The sequence below is a fragment of the Calypte anna genome, chromosome 28, assembly GCF_003957555.1.
Source record: "Calypte anna isolate BGI_N300 chromosome 28, bCalAnn1_v1.p, whole genome shotgun sequence".
Lineage (NCBI taxonomy): Eukaryota > Metazoa > Chordata > Aves > Apodiformes > Trochilidae > Calypte > Calypte anna.
Genome location: NC_044273.1, coordinates 184121 through 204347, shown reverse-complemented (window position 1 = coordinate 204347; position 20227 = coordinate 184121). Strand labels below are relative to the sequence as shown.

General features: G+C 46.5%; 1 protein-coding gene across 2 annotated transcripts in view; it reads left to right on the top strand.

Moving 5' to 3' along the window:
- PIP5K1C (phosphatidylinositol-4-phosphate 5-kinase type 1 gamma) overlaps positions 1-20227 on the top strand; it is a 47585-nt gene that overhangs the window by 20929 nt on the left and 6429 nt on the right. For both annotated transcript variants that reach the window (XM_030466153.1, XM_030466154.1), the window contains 15 exons: positions 2068-2099; positions 4385-4453; positions 4787-4917; positions 5500-5617; positions 7548-7700; positions 9722-10021; positions 10535-10740; positions 11413-11496; positions 11957-12005; positions 13000-13084; positions 13476-13637; positions 14596-14737; positions 15029-15061; positions 17425-17529; positions 17808-17940. In XM_030466153.1, coding sequence (XP_030322013.1) covers positions 2068-2099; positions 4385-4453; positions 4787-4917; positions 5500-5617; positions 7548-7700; positions 9722-10021; positions 10535-10740; positions 11413-11496; positions 11957-12005; positions 13000-13084; positions 13476-13637; positions 14596-14737; positions 15029-15061; positions 17425-17529; positions 17808-17940 — 1802 coding nt within the window. The remainder of the gene's footprint in view (positions 1-2067; positions 2100-4384; positions 4454-4786; positions 4918-5499; positions 5618-7547; positions 7701-9721; positions 10022-10534; positions 10741-11412; positions 11497-11956; positions 12006-12999; positions 13085-13475; positions 13638-14595; positions 14738-15028; positions 15062-17424; positions 17530-17807; positions 17941-20227) is intronic.

The following is a 20227-nucleotide window of genomic DNA, read 5'->3' as shown; positions in this document are numbered from 1 at the left end:
AAGAGACAGGATGAGAGAGCATGGCCTGAAGCTGCACCAGGGAAGGGTTAGGTTGGACATCAGGAAGCACTTCCTCATGGAGAGGGTGATCAGACATTGGAATGGACTGCTCACGGAAGTGGTGGAGTCACCATCCCTGAAGGTGTTCAAAGAGAGGCTGATGTGGTGGTGTTGGGTCGTAGGTTGGACTTGATCTCAAGAGGTCCTTTCCAGCCTCAGTAATTCTGTGATACTGTGGGTGATAGGGTCTCACACGTTGGTGATGTCCCCTTGGCTGAGGACCTGTAGCCTAGGGGGTAATGGAGTGGCTCCATTCTGAGAAGGGGTTCCCCTCCTCATGTTTGAGATGGGATTGTGCAGCTGGCACTGGGGGTCTGGGATTTTAGACCTTTACTGCTGTCCTGTGACTGTGTCCTTGCTGTGAAACCTGGGCACTAAAGAGCACACCTCAAATCAAGAAGTGAATCTTCCTGGGCTGCTCTGGCTTTGCAAGCAGTGGCCGAGCTGTCAGACCAGGAGATTGTATTGCAACTGGTTCAGAGTGCCCCGCTGACCAGACCTGGTTTGCACCAGAGGATGCCCAGTTTGCTGAAACCAACAGATTGAGTGATTTCGTCTCCTTTGTGACCACCAAGGGCCTTCTGTTGGATTTGTGGGGGGTTTTGCTTCCCGGTCTCTGAAATATTTACTGAAATATAACTGAATCACACATTCTGCTAGCACTGTTGTCATCTGCAGAGCATCATGCTCCTGAAATGCTGAACTTCTTACTCAGGCTCCTGTAGAAGCAAGCTCCAAAGCATCACTGCTCGTGTTTGAGGAGGTCAAGGGGTTAGTTCAGTTAGACAATTGTATTTTCTCCTTGGCCAAACAGGGGAGATGCTGAACATGTTGGGGTGGATCCTCAGGAGTTTTCCTGCTCATTCCAACTCCCCCTGGAGAGCCGCCACCCTCCCCAGCTTAAGATGAGCCTCTTCAGTTGGATGATTTGTGGTTGTGTAATCCACCTTCAAGTGGGGAGAAACTGTGAGCTTGGAAGACCCTTTTCTCCTAACAGCCAAAACTCTCAAGCTCCACTTGATGATCTCTTGTGAAATTAAGCCCTTCATAAAGGATTGTGGGTTGCTTAATGGTCTGTGCTCACAGGAACACTTCAGACAGGAGCAGGGAGCACCAGTCTCTGGCTTGGGTTGGTGTTCTTTGGAAGCAGGGTCCTCTCCTGATAACTGGATATGCAGAGGTGGAAAGTGAGGCTGGGGAGGGGCCTTGGCAGGGGACATTGTGCTGCCAGGATGGGGTGGAGAGCTCTTTTAAGCAGCTCTTAATCCTTGTTGATGGTGGCTCTCCAGAGTCAGCTGGGCTGGAGCTTGTGGTCCTACACCCGAGGTAGGTTGGCAAACACCTTGTGTTTGTCACTGTTGCCTAAAAATAAGCTCATTGCAGACTTGGGCCCATGCTATGAAGTGGAAAGATTGCATCATGTTAGAGGAGGTTTCAGGCCTGTGTCCAACCCCAATGATCTATGTAAAAGCTTTAGGCAAAATCCCGAATTTTTTTTTTTTTTTAACTGTTCACTGTAATGGAGTAGTGATGGCTTCTCCCAAAGGCAGTGGTAGAGATAAATGATGTGTTCATTTTTTGTGATATTTTTTGACATTGGATTCTATAAATAGATTCAATTATCAATATAGTTTGTCAAGTGCCTTCTGAGTGGCTGGAAAGCAGCTTCGTAAGTGTTTCTTTGGGCTTCTGTATGTAACCAACACTTCAGTGGAATGTGGACCAATTATTTACGGTGCATCAGGGATTTACAAGAACTCTCACTATTGAAGGCTCTAGGAAAAAAATATTACTTGGAAAAATTGTGCATCTTTGTGCTTCTGAATATGAAATTGGGTGACCTCTATAGCTTCAGACTCCTGCACGAGTGAAACTGAAAACTGAGCAAAACCAGCTGCTTTTAAAGGCTTTCCAGCTTGCTTGAAAGAACAAAGCAGTGGGGTATTTTATCAGTGGGGGGTTCTTTATGTCCCTACTTTTACTGATGCCCTTCTCTTCTTTCCTCAGGTCTGGCACTGAAGAAGGCAGCAGTCACTGAGGTGAGACACGTAAAGCTGGCATTGAAAAACCCATGTTGGGAAATGAGAACACAGAGCTCTAGAAAATGCTTCTGCGTGACTTCTTTGAGCAAAGCTGGATTTCTGAACACATTTAAGATGACTGAAAAATCTGTTATTTGAGCAAAAGAAAATTATTTACAGGTCTATGGAGTCCCTGTATTGGCATCATTACAATCACAAAGGGGATATAAAGGGATTCTAGCTGTGTGATCCATGATGTCTGTAAGTAAGTTGCTGAGGGCACCTCTTCCACACCAGAACTTGAAGGTGATAAATAGACAATCCATATATTCGGGCATCTCCAGAGCTCTGCATTGGGTCTCACCTGCATTTCATGGAGCACATCAAGAAGGCTGTTCTTTGTGTAGCCAGCAAGCAAGGAAACACCTTGAGAGGACTGATCTCCCACACATGATCCACATTGCAGGTAGCTGAATCACTGTCACCTTCTGGAGGAAAACTCTTCACAGTTGGCAGCATGGAATCTAGTAGGAGGATCTCTGTCTGAAAGCTGTTCCCCTGAAGCCCACACTCTTGGTGTAGAGCACCGTGTTCAAATGATTTTCATTTGATCTAACTTTCTGACATAGCTCTTTACCTTACTCACCTGGGATAATGAGCATTTACGTACATGAACAGCAGAAGCTTCCTGTAAAACTGCCAGGAATATGACACTTGATTCTTTCTGCCTCCCCTGAAACATGCATAGTAGAAGCTCAGGTTCTGTGAAAGTTGATTACTTTATTCAATGCATGAATAGTCTCACTCTTTCATGCCCTGGAAACACAGTCATCAGTGGAGCAAGGGGCTGTGGAATAGACTTCTGTTGCTGCTTTTCATATAATGGTAATCTCTTAACCAATACCTGTGCCTGTTAATTGCTTTGAGAGGATGATGGTGAGCCATGTGGTGAGGCAGGACAATGCAGCTTTGAGCTTGGGTGTAATAGGATGCAGTTTGTTGGTCAGAAGCTATATGGGAAGGATAAGCTGTACTGCTAATCACATCTGCTTTCAGAAGGAGCTCTCAGAAGCAAGCCTGGCTGTGCTAAATGTTTGAGACAGAGTTAGGAAATAGATTTTTTGAAGGAGACATCAGACTGCCCCTAAGTACCAGAAGTACAGGCAGTTTGACCAAAAATAGCTTTTAATCTCTTGATTAAAAGCTAAAACACAAAGAATTTCTGTAGTCTGAAGAAAATAGTACATTGTCAAATTGACATTGGGTCTGAGAGCTGGGTCTGTGTTGCACTTGAGAGAGACAGTCATAATCTTGTTTTTTGAGAAATGACCTTGGATCTCTCTGCATGCTGCTAAGAGGAAAGCCTTTGCTTTTCTTTAATGGAAATAATCCCTGAAAATTTCTGACTCACCAGTAGTTTTGGGTGGGTGGTGGGGTGTCAGGAGAGCTGGGGAGTAGAGGAAACAGTGCCCCAGTGTAGAGGCCCTATGCCTGGGGTTGCAAGAGGAGTTGTGTCCTACTTCACAAAACATGGTTATGTTGGCTTGTTGAAGAGTGCAGCCACAAGCTGCTTCCTCCTGAATCAGTAAAAAAAAAAAAAAAAAAAGGCCAAGGCAGACTTGGAGGTAAAGAAGGAGAAGGAGAATGGGATAGGAGGAGGTTTGCTCTCACTCTACAATGCTCACAGTCCTATAGTATTTCTGTAAACTGTTTGCAAAACTTCAAGAAGAGCTGTTACTGCAGTTCACCCTGTGTGGGCTTGTCCTTTGGATTGTAAACAAATGAAATCTTGCTTAAATGGATTATCTCCATGTGAACACAGGAGCAGGCTTGTGTTCTTCCTCTTATCTGTCTCTTTTTTCTCCAGTGAAGCACGAGGTATTGGTGTGACACCTGAGGGCATGGGGTTTTTAAGAATAAACTTATCACAATGATTAATGCATCATTATTTTAAGTCAGTGAGAATCTGCAGTCAAACAAGTGCTGCAGAATCTCAGCAGCTGGGAGGTGAGTGGATCTTTCCTGAACTCAGCATCTTTGCTGAGAGCTCTGCCCATTTAGTATGGAGGGTGTCAGATGAGTGGTTAACTTCTTGTCTTGAGGGGTGGATGTATAGCTCAAACAGCGTTGTTTAAGGCTTGCTGGTGCAGATTACATCTGTTGGCACTTCACAGATTTTTCTCTAGCTGTAAAGAGTGATCCCTCTTGCCCTTCCGAGCCATGATAGTCTGGTTGTGCCTGTGCTGCTCTGCTTGTTCTTGTCAGCTACTACTCTGGGCTTTAGCCATGTTCTTTCTTTGCAGGGACCATCACAGGGAAAGAAGATAGGCCATCGAGGTGTTGATGCTTCTGGTGAAACCACTTACAAAAAGGTTTGGTTTTGTCAAGTGGGGATGGGTACTGAGGAGAGAAGCTGGGGCCCAAGGTCAGCAAGAACCCAACCCAGCTTCCCTGGTTCAGATTGTTAATAGCCACCAAACTGATGTAGCTTTTATGCAGCATCCTTGTACTGCATAATCTTGCAATGGCAAACCTGCTTGGAAGCTTTAACCCGTCTCTTCAGCAGCTGGCTGAACCTGTTTAGCAGTGTGTAGTGTTCAAGACAACTCATAGAAGTCAGAGACAGGACTGTTTTGTAGTATAGGGGATGTTACCGTTATGATCTGTTGTGAAATGCTCACTGACTGCTCTTTTCTTTCTGCTAGACCACCTCATCCACTCTGAAGGGGGCCATCCAGCTAGGGATTGGATATACTGTTGGCAATCTGAGCTCCAAGCCAGAGAGAGATGTCCTGATGCAGGACTTCTACGTGGTAGAGAGCATTTTTTTCCCAAGGTAAAGGAGACAAAGTGAATTATTTCTTCTCCACTCGCTGATTTTTCAAGAGAGATTCTGTTTGTCATTAGATCACAGGGCTGGATGCTTTGAATGTTTTGAATATGCATCCATTACATACAAACATAACAGTGGAAAGTATTAGATTCTTCAGTGCACTGCTTGCAGGGAAGTCCAGTGTCAGATGCCGTATTGGTTTTTTAGCCTTCCTATATGCTTTTCCTTCTACCTTTCTACATAGAATTTCTTCCACAAAATTATACCACGTTTGAGATGGAAGAAGCTTGTTTTGTGAGCTCTTTAACTTTGAATAAACCAAGCTCATAAAAGCTATATTCTCTGTGGAAACACATTCTGCTTGGCAAGTGGTGGTTCCTTGTGCTCTTTGGAAATAGATTTTGGCAGATAATTTAAAGCTTATTTTTCTCTTGTCCTGCCAGAGAAGAAAGATTGTTGTTGTTCCTAAGACATCTTTTTGCAAGGCTCAGTTCATCTTCAGTATGCAGGAGCCTTGATGTGACTGTAGGTATCTGGGGGATGGTAACACAGAGGCCCTGCTCACCTAGTGTCTGTTCTGTGCAGTGAAGGCAGCAATCTCACCCCTGCCCATCACTACGCTGACTTCAGGTTCAAGACCTATGCACCAGTGGCTTTCCGGTACTTCAGAGAACTCTTTGGGATTCGTCCAGATGATTATTTGGTATGGATATCTTTGTGGATTTCTCTCTCGTATGTGAAATGATTGAGAGCTACACAAAAAAATTGCCCCTAAATCAAGGCTGTTGCCAATTCTTGCCTGAAATCAGGCAGAAAAGAGTTGAGGAATCATTATCATCCCAACAAGGAGTGGGAACAGGCTGTGGTTTCACAGACACTGCTCAGTTTTGGAGGAGATCCAGTGACAGTCCCAGCAAGACCAGCACCACTTAGTTCAAGTCATTGTTTGCTAAGAGGTAGTTGCTGGTTTACACTGGAGGGAAAGGAAATGATCTGCACAGAGTGAGTGCTGTTTAAACTATGCACTGGGGTTCCCTCTCTGCTGCTTGTGGTGACAGTAACCTACTGTGTTTACAAGCAAAAGGAGTTGTGTTCTGCTGGATGCAACCCTGTAATGTCCCTTGGGGCTCTGAGGACAAGGCCGGGGATTTTTCCCTGTATACTCACTTGAGAGCTATGTGAGTGTAGTTATTTTAATAATCTTACTAAGACAGAATAAAATACAGCTTGTTCTTTTGCTCAGAAAGCTTCTCATAGCTGGAAAAAATACCTATAAATACATAATAGTTTTTAAAATGCTTAATAGTATTTTTAATGACCCTAATAGTCTTGGGTTGGATGTGGTTCCTTGCATATATGTGATGTCCTGCTCTCTAGAAAAAGGACATTTGTTGTACCAGAGAGGGGAACACATTCATACAAGTGTTCCTCCCTCCCTCTTTTTTAATAGCCCTTTTATTTTATTTTTTTTTACTTCACCTGTAGGTAGGGGCAATTGTAGATGAAATCCTACAAGTAGAAACAAATCTGTGCCATTGCACAGCTTGACAGTAACAGTGGTCCCCATCTGTGCCATCCAAGACAGTGCTGACTGATTTGATGAACGATTCAAAACTTGGGTGAGGCAAAGAGACTGCCTCAGTTGCAAAGGTCATAGCTCTGATTTGTTGCTTCTGCTTCTCCTGATTCTCTCTAGCCTGCCACAGCAGCAAATGCCTTTAATTATGCATGAGATAATTAACTTGATAAAGTCTTGGATCATGAATCTGTGCACTGCTGAAAGCTGTTTTCAGTATGTAATGATGAGTATTTAATTTATTGCTCTGATTATGTCCATTACATACCTTACCTCCCTCTCCCCATCTTACTTCTTGCTGTGGCAGCTCTCCCCTGATGCTGCCCTGACCCCACTTCATCTACGCAGCTCCTTGGGGTTGGTACCTGGGATTGGTACCATATGCCTGTTTGCTCCTTTTGTTTTATTTCCTGTTGCTAGCCACATCATGGACCTGCTGTTTGTACATTGATGTCTCAAAATGTCCTCCCAGTGCAGTTCCCTTTGCAGTGCCCCTTGCTGTGCACACACGGTGCTGATGCCTCTCTTCTCCCATGGGCACAATACTTTTGGTGTGTTTGTGGCAGGATTTGGGGGGTGACATGTAACTGTAACAGGGGAGCACAAGGCCAGAGGAGGCTGCAGAGAACAGCCAGTGCATTCTGTTCCCTCCAGCATGGTGATATGTGGTATTCTGAGCAGAATGTTACAGCTCTTAAAATCCTGTCTTTCCATCTGCACTTGCACTGAAAGGAGGCTGAATGTGCTGCACACACAATGGGAAAAGAGAAGATGTCATTATAAAGCCTGGAGGTTACTGAAAGCAGATTATTAACTTGATTTTGAGCAGTTGGGATGCTCTGAACTGCAATCTCTGTCTCTAATTGCAAATTGTCCATCAGCTTTGACCTAACCTATAATGAAAATAGTTCTCACTTAAGCTTTGCTACCCCTTAATCTCACAAGGCAACAGTGTGCTGGGGAAAGCCCTCTGTGGGGTAGAACTCCGTGTACAATAAGTTGGGTCTAAAAGCATTATCTCTTTTTTTTTGTTTTTTTTTTTTTTTTTCCTCCCTAGTACTCCCTGTGTAATGAGCCTCTCATAGAGCTGTCAAACCCTGGTGCCAGTGGCTCCCTCTTCTACGTTACCAGTGATGATGAATTCATCATAAAAACTGTGATGCACAAGGAAGCTGAATTCCTACAAAAGCTCCTTCCTGGCTACTACATGGTGGGTATCACCCAGCACCTCAGACCTGACTTGGGTTTGTCATGGCAGCTTTTCTATCCAAAGCAAGGCACAGGGCAGGTCCTCCACCTGGACCTCTTGTGGCCTGCCCACCCTGTGCTAGGGACACTTAACACAAAGCCAGGCACAGAAACACAAATCCTGCCAGTTATTTGCAAACTCCATGGCACTTGTGGCAGATAATTGTGCCATAGCTTGTGGGCATATTCTGGCCTGAAAGTGGCTTCCTAGATGTGTGTTTCTGGGTGTCCATTCCCCAGAGGTCAGTCATTCTTTGCTTGGCATTGTACATCTGCCTGGGCCTGGCTTTGGGGATGGCTGTTGACTGCAATAACACAACCACCATGGGGTTATGGGGAAAACACTGCTGTCCCTGGGTTGAACAGAGTTCTCTCTGTTGAGCAGAGTTGCTCTGAAAGCAGTTGCTGATTGTCCTGTACAAGGCTAAAAGCTACTGCCAGTCTGCCAGTAGTTGTTGCCTAAATCTTCAGGCTAGCAAGGCAATATAGTGAGATCCAGAGGACTTCCTTGTGGTGACAAATAGTAAATCAAAACCAAACCAATATTTTGGCATGTAAACCAGGACTTGTCTTCCTGCATAACGGGTCAATGGTTCCAGCTCTGTAAATGAGCTGAATTTCAGTTCAAACCAACCAAGGGTTTGTTTGCTGTGGAGAAGCTGAGGAGAAGGTAATGGCAGGCAGTGTTAACACTGCCCCACCTGCATGCATGTTGCAATGGATTTGATTTATGTGGTCAGACACTGGTTTTATGAATATATTTGCTCGGTGTTTATCAGGGAAAATTTGCCAAAGAAAGGCAGTGTCTAAGTGTCTGTATATAACTCACAGCCAGTCGCTTGCTTTTGCAAGTGTCAGCCAAGTTCCTGGACAGAATGAGCTTTCAAAAAGTGTTGCCTGTTGCCTAATCTATGTAGTATATCAGGTGTAGGGGTTTGAGTAAGAATGGAGCTGCAGTGTGTCCTGAACTCTGCAGTTATCCTGGCTAGCAGCCAGTGTAATGAATTATACTGAACTTAACCTGGCTGGTGCAGAGGATGTGCTGCTTGTTGTAGCATTCCAGTGTTTGTGGGTTACACATTATCTCTCTGATAGTCTTGAGAAACCCATTCCATGTAAAAGGAGTCAGAGTGTAGTGTCATGAGTTACTTAGGAGCTGGGCAAGTGCTGTTTGCATTTAGTCTTGTCTGCCAGTTGGTTTTTGCTTGCACCATGTTGATAAGAACACTCAAAGAGGGCTCACCTGTATAGGTGAGATGAGGAGGGGCATGAAACTGTGATAGTGGTTGGGCTACTGCATTCTGTCAGAGAATGTCAGCTCTGTCTTTTGTTTCATAGCATGAAGAGATGCTCTTTTTCCTTTCCAAATTTTCCCACAGCTGGACAAGCAAATCATGCCTGTCATGTCATTCCTAATAATACTGCTGCCTAAAAAAGGACATGATAGCTGAGCAGGATATCCGTGCTCTCTGACCAACTGTGTTTTATAAAGCAATTCTGGAAAAGGAAGAGAAAATTGATGTTGTTTTGTATAAAAAAAATACCATGTCCCTGGTTTATTCTGGGCCAGAGAACAGCTCTTCATTTCTGACTCTTGTGAAGAGATGAAGATTGCTGTTATTTTTAAACTTGAAGTTCCCACTCAGGGTGTTTATTTCTCTTCCAGTTTGGTTTCCCTTTTTTAGCTGCTGTTGATGGGGAAAGCAGGGAATTTCCGGACTTGAATATTTGCCCAGAGAGTTATGTACATCTCATCCCCTGTATTCAAGGCAGAGTGGTATTCACAGGCCCTAATGCCACTGAAATGCCAGAGTTTGTCAAATGTGTACAGTAAGCGCTCATATCAAGTTCAGAAAATCTCTAGATGAAGAAACGCCAGTCTGACTGCTTCAGGATCTGTGAACATGCTTTGTGTTGAACACAGCAGGAGTCTTCTGCCAAAATGACCTTTCCCCATACTTTTTTCCCCTCACCCTGCTGCAGAATCTAAACCAGAACCCACGGACACTGCTGCCAAAGTTTTATGGACTGTACTGTGTGCAATCAGGAGGGAAAAACATCCGTGTGGTTGTAATGAACAACATTCTGCCTCGTGTGGTGAAAATGCATCTGAAGTTCGACCTGAAAGGCTCAACTTATAAACGCCGGGCATCCAAGAAGGAGAAAGAGAAGTCCAGCCCTACATACAAGGATCTAGACTTCATACAAGACATGCCTGAGGGCCTGATGTTGGATGTAGACACCTTCAATGCATTGACAAAAACATTGCAACGAGACTGTCTGGTAAGAAGGGGAGCAGGTTAATGAAGTTCTGTGGCTCTTCAGTATGAGGAAGAGCAAATGGTTGAGACCTCTACTAATCAGCTGACACCAAAGCAGGGTAAATCCCTTCTACTGCCCTTTTTCCTGAAAGCAAAGCAGTGGAGTTAGACCTGGTGACAGCCTCTGAGGACTAAGGTTGCGTTCCTTTGCCTGGTGCATCAAATTGTGTCAGCCTGCTGCACATGTAGCTAGGCTTTGGGGACTAAAGACCTTTTTTCTATACAATGTGCAGCCAATACATGATATAACAGTGTTATTTGCAAGCCTTCATCCCTTTGGGTCGATTGTGGGATGGCCACACTCTGTATGTAATCAAGTCCAGAGTTGAGCATTGATTCAGAAATGTTCAGGTTCTGGTGAAGGAGCTGTTAGTGGGAATGTGCATGGGCTGTTCCATGCTTTGGGATTTGTGCTATATTTGAGGTGCTGGCCTGATGTTTTGTCTTTGTTCTTAAACTCAACACTAACCTATAGGTATTGGAAAGTTTTAAAATCATGGACTACAGCCTCCTGCTTGGGGTTCATAATATAGACCAGCAAGAACGGGAGCGACTGTCAGAGGGAGCGCACAGCACATCGGATGAGAAGCGTCCCGTGGGGCAGAAGGCACTTTATTCCACAGCCATGGAGTCCATCCAGGGTGGGGCTGCCCGGGGGGAGTCCATAGACACAGATGACACGTAGGTGCACACCTGGTTCTCTTGGGCTGCTGGGAGAGGCAAAGGTGGAGGCTGGAGTAGAAAATCCCTAGTGAGACCCTTAGGGACTGTCAGAGTGAGCTCTGATGTCGCTCCTGCAGGTGATGACACTGGTGTAAAGCAGCATGGTGGGAAAGGGGAAACGTGGTAAGAAATAATTCTGTAAGACTCCATCCTCACAGTGATCTCTCAGGCCAGGCTGTAGTAACAGGAGGTAACAGCCTCTGAACATCCACCCATGCTCTGGGGAGTCCAAACTAGCTCAGTTCTAGCTCAGCATCCAAATGCTGGAGTGGAAGCAGGGATCAGCCTGTCCCTAGGAGCTTGGAGTTTGTTCTCCATTGCTCCATCTTTGGAGTCCCTGACAGCATCCTGAGGTCGTTCCAGTGCAATTAACAAACAGCAATGTAGCCAAGCACTGGCGTAAGTGGTGTTGCTGTAGGTTGGGGGTTCTGCTGAAAGCCTGTCCTGTGCCCAGTCTGTGACTCTTGGGCTGCAGGTTGCTCTTGTGACTGTCTCTCTTGCTCTGTGGACCAAGATTGGGAGGGTGTTTCTTAATGTTTTAGTGCTGCTGTCCACCCTTCTGCAGGTCTCAGGGGTGTTACAACTGCTCTTTTTGAGGCTGCATTCACTGAGGTTTTGTTTTACCTGCAGGATGGGAGGAATCCCAGCAGTGAATGGCAAAGGAGAGCGTCTCCTGCTGCATGTAGGAATAATAGATATCTTGCAGTCATACAGGTAGGTAACTTAGCACTCATCTGTCCTTTAAGTTTGCTAACACCTGGTTTAATACTGAATGAAAGCAGGAAGGGGCTGTGGGTTTTTATCCTGTCCTTAGAACAGCTGGTGACACAAAGCCATTTTTGTAAGATCTAATAGGTTGCTGATAAAGAAGCTTCCTGTCTCTTTGCCTAGGGTGGGTAGCATATCTCCAAGGATGGAAAGTGATTTTCTGCCCCTCTTCCAGCCCAGCTTCTCCTTCTCTGTGGGGTTTCCAGGCAGTCCTGACCTACAGGCAAAAATGTGGGTGTGCTCAGGTGACCTCTCTTGGCTGGAGGAAAGCTGCACTCCAGATAGAGGAGGAGCCGCTAGCAGCTTAGTGACTTGTCCTGGGTGGAGTATGAAAGGTGGCTTAGATACAGAGTACATGCCTGAATCTGTTTCTTTCTTTTTCTCTCCACTTCTCCCCTGGAATTAGGTTCATTAAGAAGCTAGAACATACCTGGAAGGCCCTTGTCCATGATGGGGTGAGTGTCTGTACATCTGTAGGTAGGAATTGCCCAAGCCTCAACAGGATTACCTGCCTTGGCTTCATTTATGCTAGTTGGTGCTGATTACCTGGCTATTTATAGTTCCTGAACTGGCACAGTTGAAGCTGATGAAGGGAATAGTTCTTGCCTCTTGTGTCCTCCACAGCGGTGTAGCGCTGCTTGTTCCCAATCAGATTGTTTTGCTCACTCCACCTCCTCACATGTTTAGCTGTCATGCTACCAGCTTTCCTCCTCTACTCCCATCTGGCATCTTCCTCCTCCCCATGACACTAGGATCTGTACACACCAGGCGTGTGTATTCGTGTGTGTGTCGGGGAACCTTTGCCTTTGCTCTCTTTGGTGATTGAGTGTGTTTCCACTTCAGTAAGCTGATAATAAATCTCTCCATACTTCCTTGTCTGCTGCAGCAGCCAGGTGCATGTTTATGAAAGAACAACCTTGGATGTGGAAACTCTTTCAGCATCATGTATTGAATACCAGGGCAAAGGAAATGTGTAGATGCCTACTCGTGGTAGCAGTCAAACCTCAGAAGCAGAGACAGCTTCAGTTTTAGCATTTTAAATAAAAAGTGCAAAACGTTTTTAGTGTAAGGAGCCTCTTGGTTGAATTTTGGTGTCCATGTTGTATGCAAAGGTATCCCAGTGTGCTATGAATGTCAGCCAGCAAAGCCAGAAGAAATTTCATGTATGTAATCAGGCCAATATTTGAAAGATCCAGGAAGTTGCCAAAGGGATCAAATCACCAAAATCCATTATAAAATTATAGCAAGAATATAATCAAATGCATTCAAATCAAAGGCAATGCTTCAGGCTTATTTATAGCATTAATCAGATCATTTGAGTTAAGCCTTTCCATTTATAAGGCTCTGTCAGTGCGAAATGTTGGAATAAAAAAGACTGCATTGCTTGTTAGGGAAAATCAGCCTTGAGGGATAATTTTAAAATTAAACAATTGCTCCTTGCCTTTGTAGGACACGGTGTCAGTACACAGACCTAGCTTTTATGCAGAGAGATTCTTCAAATTCATGACCAACACGGTGTTTAGAAAAAATTCCTGTAAGTACCTAGTCCAAGAGCTGTTGCCCTTGTGATGTGGGAGAGGCAGAGCCTTGTCTCCGTCCTGCTGCTTCAGTCCACATGGAAAGCTTCTGGGTCACAGTTGGAGCAGGCTTTTCTGCTGTGTTGTGGACCAATGCTGGGGAGCTGCAAAGCCCTTGGGTTGTCGCTGCAAAGCCCTTGTGTTGCCATGGCTTGCTTTAGTCTGCTCATGCTCCACCCAGCAGCTCTCCCTGCAGCCTGACTCAGGCTCAGCCCTTTGGAGGTGGCACTTGCAGAGTGTGTGTGTGTCTGTGTCAGAGTGCAGAGGTCTCTCCCTATGAAGGGAAGAGTGCCTTTGGTGGGGCAATAGTTGTTGGTGGTAATTTCATCTTTTTCACTTCTCATCCAGCTCTGAAGTCCTCTCCCTCAAAGAAAGGGCGCAGTGCCTTGCTGGCTGTCAAAACGGTTGGTCCAACAGCTGCATTTTCAGCCAGCCAGCTTCCCTCTGAAAAGGATGACACCCAGTATGATCTTCGTGCAGCCAGGAGTTACCCTACGCTTGATGATGAAGGTAATGCTCTTGTTTGGTGGCTGATGGCTGTGTGATTACCCTCACTTTCCTTAGCACTTCCTTAGGATCCTCCCCTGTTCTTGTTAAGTTCCCACTGTGCACCAACCACATCTTCTGTGATAGATACCTCTTCATTGCATGTCTTGCTGTACTTTGCAGGTGCTAAACTTAACCAGGACAGGGGAGAAGGTAAGGGGTTACTGTTCTGTCACAGCACTAGCAGGTAGTTGGCTAGGAAAGCAGCACCCCTGCATTGAAGAAGACCAAATCCCTTCTTTGCATCACTCTGTGGGTCTGCAGTAAACATGGTCACTTGAGTCACTGCTGCAAGGCAGCTGCTGCCAACAGGTACCAGCAGTCATAGCCCAAACATGGTCAGAAAGTTGAATTTTCTATCCTTTAAAAAAATATGGGGGGGAATGGGACTGGGACATGCAGGGCTCTAATGACAGTGTTTGGACAGTTATAAGGGGCAAGATCTTTCCAATGAAAAAAATGAATGGATTGGTTCTGTGCTGCCTTTTCATCACATCCCTGGACAAGACTTACAGAGCAGTGGTGAAGGACAGGCTCCTCTAGTGCATAGGTGTTAGATCTCTACCTGTGCAAAACAGTGAGCACTTGATTCATCCCTTAATTCACTTGGATATTCATCTCTGGCAATCCAAGCCTTTAATCCAGCTTTGGTAAGCAGTGAGATGTCTTCACTTAGCCCCATGTTTCCTGCTGGAAATGGTGTTTACTGGCTCTCTCTAGAGGTTGCTGTGGAAGAAATTGTTGTGTTTATGAACTCAGTGAAACTTGTTGCCTCTTTGTGCTTTGAAGTGACCAGTCCCAGTGAGGGTGTGCAAGGTGATGGTGGAACAACTTCTCAGAGTGCTGGTGTAGGTGAGGTGTTGGTGTTTGACCTACTCATCCTTTTCTTCCTGCATCTCTCTTGCCCTCCACTCTGGGCCAGCAGGGAGACCAGACCTGCTACCCTGCACACCTCCTTCCTTTGAAGAAGCTACCACAGCCTCCATAGCCACAACACTATCTTCAACATCCCTCTCTGTTCCTGAGCGATCCCCTTCGGAAACCTCTGAGCAGCCCAGGTACAGGTGAGGACACTCATCCCCTGCTCCCACTGGAACCCAGCAGCTTCCCCCCCTCTTTGTGCCACAGATCTCAGCGGGCTGCCCTGAGCTCTGGAATGCAAATGACTGATTTTAATTAAATGTCTCCTAGAAGCAAGCAGACACAGCTTTGATGGGATTAATTATTGCTGGGAGAAGTGTCAGCTTTTAAGTAGAACATCTCCCTCATGGGGTGGGGAGTTAAATTTAGGGGCAGTGTAAGATTTCTGGCTTAAATCACTCCTCAAACTCAACTGTTCTGATTTCTGTCTGCAGGAGGCGCACGCAGTCCTCGGGGCAGGATGGCAGGTGAGAAAGTGTCTTCTGTCTTCTTAGAGATCACATCTTCGTCCCTTTGCAATAGCTTCTTGGATGGGGATCTTGACAACCCCAAGATTTTTGTGTGGTCCTCTTCAGGGTGATGAGCTACCTCAAACTCTGAGCTGAGTCAAACTCTCCCCATTTCTGACACAGAAGTTTCCTTATGATCAGATCTCTTGGTGCTTTGCAAAGAATCTTAAATATCACCCTTGTTACTTGATGGGAAAGCAGACAACCAAGCTGCCCAAATTTACCCACTCAACCAGCACCAGAATCAAGAAAGGTCATTTTATGTCCCCTTCTGGGTAAGCAAGCCTTACAGCCCAAAGATTTCTACCCTGTGCGTCTTCCTGCCACCTGGTGTGCTGGGTGTGAATATGGGAAAGGACTTTGAGTTCGTGAGGTTCTAAGCACCCTTAGTCCTAGAGACTTCTTAGTTGCCAGTGTTTTTAGAAACTCAGGTACTTGCAGGGTTTTTTCCCCTCCTGTGGTGATGGGTGGCTCAGAGCCAAGGGCAAGGTAGGACAGAAATTCCCTAGTGCACAGGAATGTCTGGATTTAGAGGCTCGTTTCATATAATTATCTTGCATATATTTGCACCAGTAAAAGTGACCCTATTGTCTGTGTTAGTGGGATCTGCATGAGGACCCTGTGTTTGCTGCTGACTCTGCTCTAGCTTTCCAGGATGTCTTGTAAGTGTTGTAAGTTGCAGACTTTGAAATGCAGAGACTCAGTCTTAGGATATGCCATAGCCAGAGGAGCTGCTGAACAGGCTGATGTCCTCTCTCCCTGCAGTCAGCTGCTGCAGAGGAAAGCAAGGACTTAGGAGGATGAGGGTTTGCACCATCTTACAGACATTTTTCTACCTTTGATGATTTGCTGAGCTTCAGACCACATGCACTGTGGAAAAAAAGTCCTTTTCCATGGTGTTTCTTAATGAAAGTACCTCTGGATGCTGCATATCACTGAATCTTGGTAAATTCCTGTCACTTGGTAGGGAGGATCTGCTTGCTTTTGATTGACAGAAACTGTTCAAGTGTCAGGTATCTTAAAAAGACCTCACCTTCTGCAGAATGGATTGTACAAAACTACTGAAAACTGAAGACTGACTCGGGCAATATTTTTGCAAAATGCGGTGACTTCATCCAGGTTACTCCAAACTCCCTTGGTACCTAAGAGAGGGAGTTGCTCTAGGATGTGACTGCTCATCCAGAAATAGGTCAGGTGAATCAAAGAATGTCCCTGAGCCATAAAGGGAGCTTTAGCCTCTTGGTCAGTGGTAAATCTCTGTCACAGAACTGCCACAGCTACAACCACCCCACACAAATGTGGCTGCCTTTGCTGTTTTTTGCCTAGTTTCCCTATTTCTGGTGCTGCCCTTTGTAGGGGAGCCAGAATTTGTGTGCTTGTAGTGCATTCTGTCTTCCCTGGCAAAAACCAGAACAAAGTTATTAAAGCATGAATTTACATTCCTGAGCTAAAATGAAAAAGACCTTATCCAATTTGCTCAAGAACGTGTCACACCTCTCGTTATTCTAATCTGCTGGGGAATTCCCTCTGGGTTTCCAGGATCCACCCCTGTGAGGACATGAGAAGCAAGTTCCCCAGCCCTGAGCTGGCCAGGAGTGCTGCCTGTTGGCTCCTGCTCCAGCTCCCTGCAGCTCACCCTGCCCTGAGACTGTGCCCTCAGCTTGGCAAGTGCCTGCTCTTCCTTTCCAGGAGGAGTATGGAGCCTGCCCTGCTAGCACAAGCAATTATTTTAATAGCATGAGGTATTAAACTGGAGACTCACAGACAGCTCCTGTGCATGCAGATAAATTTGCTGTTAACCCTGGAATGTGCTCAAGCAGTTTTGGTCATCTGGGAGCCTTGGAAAAGGTCAGAGGCTTTGGCCCTTGTACAGTTGATAGCTAATGCCAGGCTAACTCTGGACAGAGGTTTTCCCTGGAGGCCAGTTCTTCTCTTTCCTCCTGTATTCCATGTGACACTGCCTGTCTTTTCTGCAGCACTGGCTCATTAATCCCTTTCTTCTTGTCCTCTTTTCCCACCTCATTAGTCTTGAGCACTGTGATCTGACAGCACGGGCTCTTTTGCCTGGGAGTTTTGGTTATCCAAATCCTCACTCCTGGAAGGTCTAATGGCTCCCTCTGGTTACTCTGTGCTGGGAGCTCAGTGCCACGAGTGGGTGACAGCCACATGCTGGGGCAGACCAGCACAGCTCACTCCTCTGGGTCTTTGTGGTGTGAGGAGGCTGAGCTGACTCAGGACTGCTTCAGGCTGACCTAAAATTGAGGACTCTGCATAACTAGTGCCCAGCCAAGCCTTTGGGCATGTCTCTTTTTGGTTTCCAGGTCACATGAGGAGGTGCGGGTTGAGGAGGAACTTCAGCAGATCAGTGTCGAGCTGGAACCCAAATGTGATGTTGAGATCGTAGCTCCTGAAGAAGATGACAAAGAGTGAGTGTTTTGGAGTGCTGGGCAGCTTTGCTGAGCCCTACCTGGTGTCCTTGCTCCAGGGCAGCTTGTGCTGCAGACTGGCTGTGGGTCACCAGCTTTCCTGGAGAGAGAGGTGCTCCCCCAGACAGCTCAGTGAAGCTGAGTGATGTTACTTCTGACCTGATCTTTCTGGATGTGACAGGGGAGCTATCTTCACCTCCTCTGTAATAAATGATACAGTCTTGCTTGTTATTTTTCTGGTCACAGTGACTAAACTTGTTGTTCCTTCTCCCCTCTAGAGAGGCAGCTTCATCAGCCTGTGCCATTGTAACATCCACAGCTACAATAGAGGTGGAAACAGCCAGCCAGGCCTCCGAACCAGCCAGCCAGGCCTCGGATGAAGATGATGTGCCAGTCACAGACATATACTTTGTAAGATACCTTCTCCAGCTGGCCTGTTAGGGGTCTGACAGGAAAGGTTGAACAAAGTCAAATTAGTTGGGTACAGTGCTGTGTCTGCCTCATGCTTCCTGTTGAGCAGCTTGGGATCTAAATGCTGGATGGGTTTCTGAATGCAGGAAACTGGATTATCCTTTGGAGGACTCTAAACAGCACTTAGTGGGGCTCAGATGGGTGGCAGTGCTGCTGTGGGTGTTGCCATGGGTGTGCTGCTCCAGTTCCCAGCACAAGCACTGAAGGACTTGCCTAGGCTGGAGTGTTCACTCCTGGGACAAATGAAGGTGTCTGTAGGTGCAACTGAGAGGTTCTTCCTTCCTCAGCCAGCAAGCCCAGCGGCTTTCCTGAACACAAATGTGCTGCAGTGGCCTAAGACAGAAGGGAGGTGGTTGCAGTGGGGCTGACCTTGGGCTCTGGTGAACTCTGACTTTTCCTTTCCCTGCAGGTAGAGGCATTAGTTGATGCAGTGGAAATCTAGTGCTGAGACAGGGAGTAAGTGAGGTGATTGCTGGTTGGCAGCAGAGTGCCATGGAGCCTGATGCTGTGTGCCTCAGTCAGCTCTCACAATGTCTGAGCAGCCTCTGCAGACCAGGGGAGAGTTTTTAGCAACATGTACCTACCCCATGGATTCTGAGGCAGACCTGAGTGTCTGACCCATCAGAGCTCTCCCTGTGCTTGGGCACTGGAACCTTCTCGTTAGAAAAGGTGCCCAGGTCCTCCCTGCTCCAACTCCGTGCTGTCAGTTACATGGCAATGGAGATGAGCTGAGCCCTTGTGATGAGCTCCTCCAGGCTAACCTAAAAATGGCAACGTTTGCCTTTCCCTGTGCTTGCGTGACTGCTGCAGAGCTGCTCACTCGTTGCCGAGTCATTCCGAGGCTCGTGGGAGCTGTGGAAGGAATCAGCTCCATTTTAAAAGCTTTTCTGTTTGGGTTTTTTGGATTTTGTGCATGCTGTTCGAAATGCAAACAGCTCCCTCTAACACCGGCTGCTCTTTCTTTGCCTGTGGATGGCAGCTGTGTGCAAACTGCGTGCAGATACTGTCTGCTCCACTGGCAAGTGTCTTCTGGCAAGAGTCAGCTCCTCTTGCTCCCTGTCCCTGGGCATATGGTACCCGCTGCAACTTGAGGGGCACCTCTGTCCAGAGGAAACCATCTGTGTGCTGTGTGTGCTCACAGAGAGCGTGACTGACTGCTCATCAGCATTTCATACTTCATCCGAGTCCTTGAGTTTTGCATTAAATGTGTGTTGTGGAGTGTTTGTCACTGCTGGGATGAAGGGAAAAGCTGATCTGGGTTCCTATGGGCGCTCTCTTTGAAAAACCACTTAGTTGGAGTACAAGCAAGGCCGCAGCAGAGTGCGGCAGGGCTTGGACCACAGCTGATCTGCAGGAGTGCTCCAGGGGTGATGGGTGGTGAAGGCATGCTGTGTGCACAAGGTGATTTGTCCAAGTCCCAGGGGACTGTTATGTGGTTTTTGGAAGTCTGCTCTGGAAAGGAGAGCACTTTATCCTCCTGTTCACTCACAGGGGAATAAAAGTGTGGCAGGGGAAAAAAGATTATGGCAAAGCATGGGTACTGCTCTTCCCACGCATGCACAGCTTTCCTGCCCACTGATCCCTTCAGGCCTGGAGCTGCTCAACCCCTTGGTTTTTTTGCTTTCTCTTTCATCCTTTCTTTCACATCATCCTTTTTTTCCTGTTTCCTTTCTCACTTCACTTGCCCTGGGGCCATCCAGTTCACAGATGGGAGGTACTGGATTTACTCTCCCCGCCAGCGCAGACTCCGAACCACTTCGCGTTCCGCTGGGATTGTAAGTGAACCTCTTAGCACGCAGGAGAGCAGAGCTGCAGCTTTGAAACACTGGGGCCAGCACTCCGTTTCCCTTGGATGTCGTGGGTGGCTGTTAGGAACCAGGAGCACCTACAGAAACCACACAAATGGATCTCCCTTTGGGATCTTGCAGAATCATCTACTCTGTCCTGCTTTTCCCTAGGCTGGTGACACAGCTCCTGCTATGGGATGTGTTGCAGTGTCACCCAGCCCTTGGGAAAACTTGCAAGCACCAAAGTTGACCAGAGAGGCACCACAGCCTTTGTAGGCAGTGTTGGTCGTGGTACCATTGGCCCAGGAAGCCAGAAGGGGGTTTCAAAGGACCATTAGGATGCTTTAAAGCTACTAAAAGAACAGTTGCAAATATAAGCTTTTAGGCTTGTAGCTGGTTATTTTCACAGAATGGTAAGGGTTGGAACAGGCCTCTGGAGA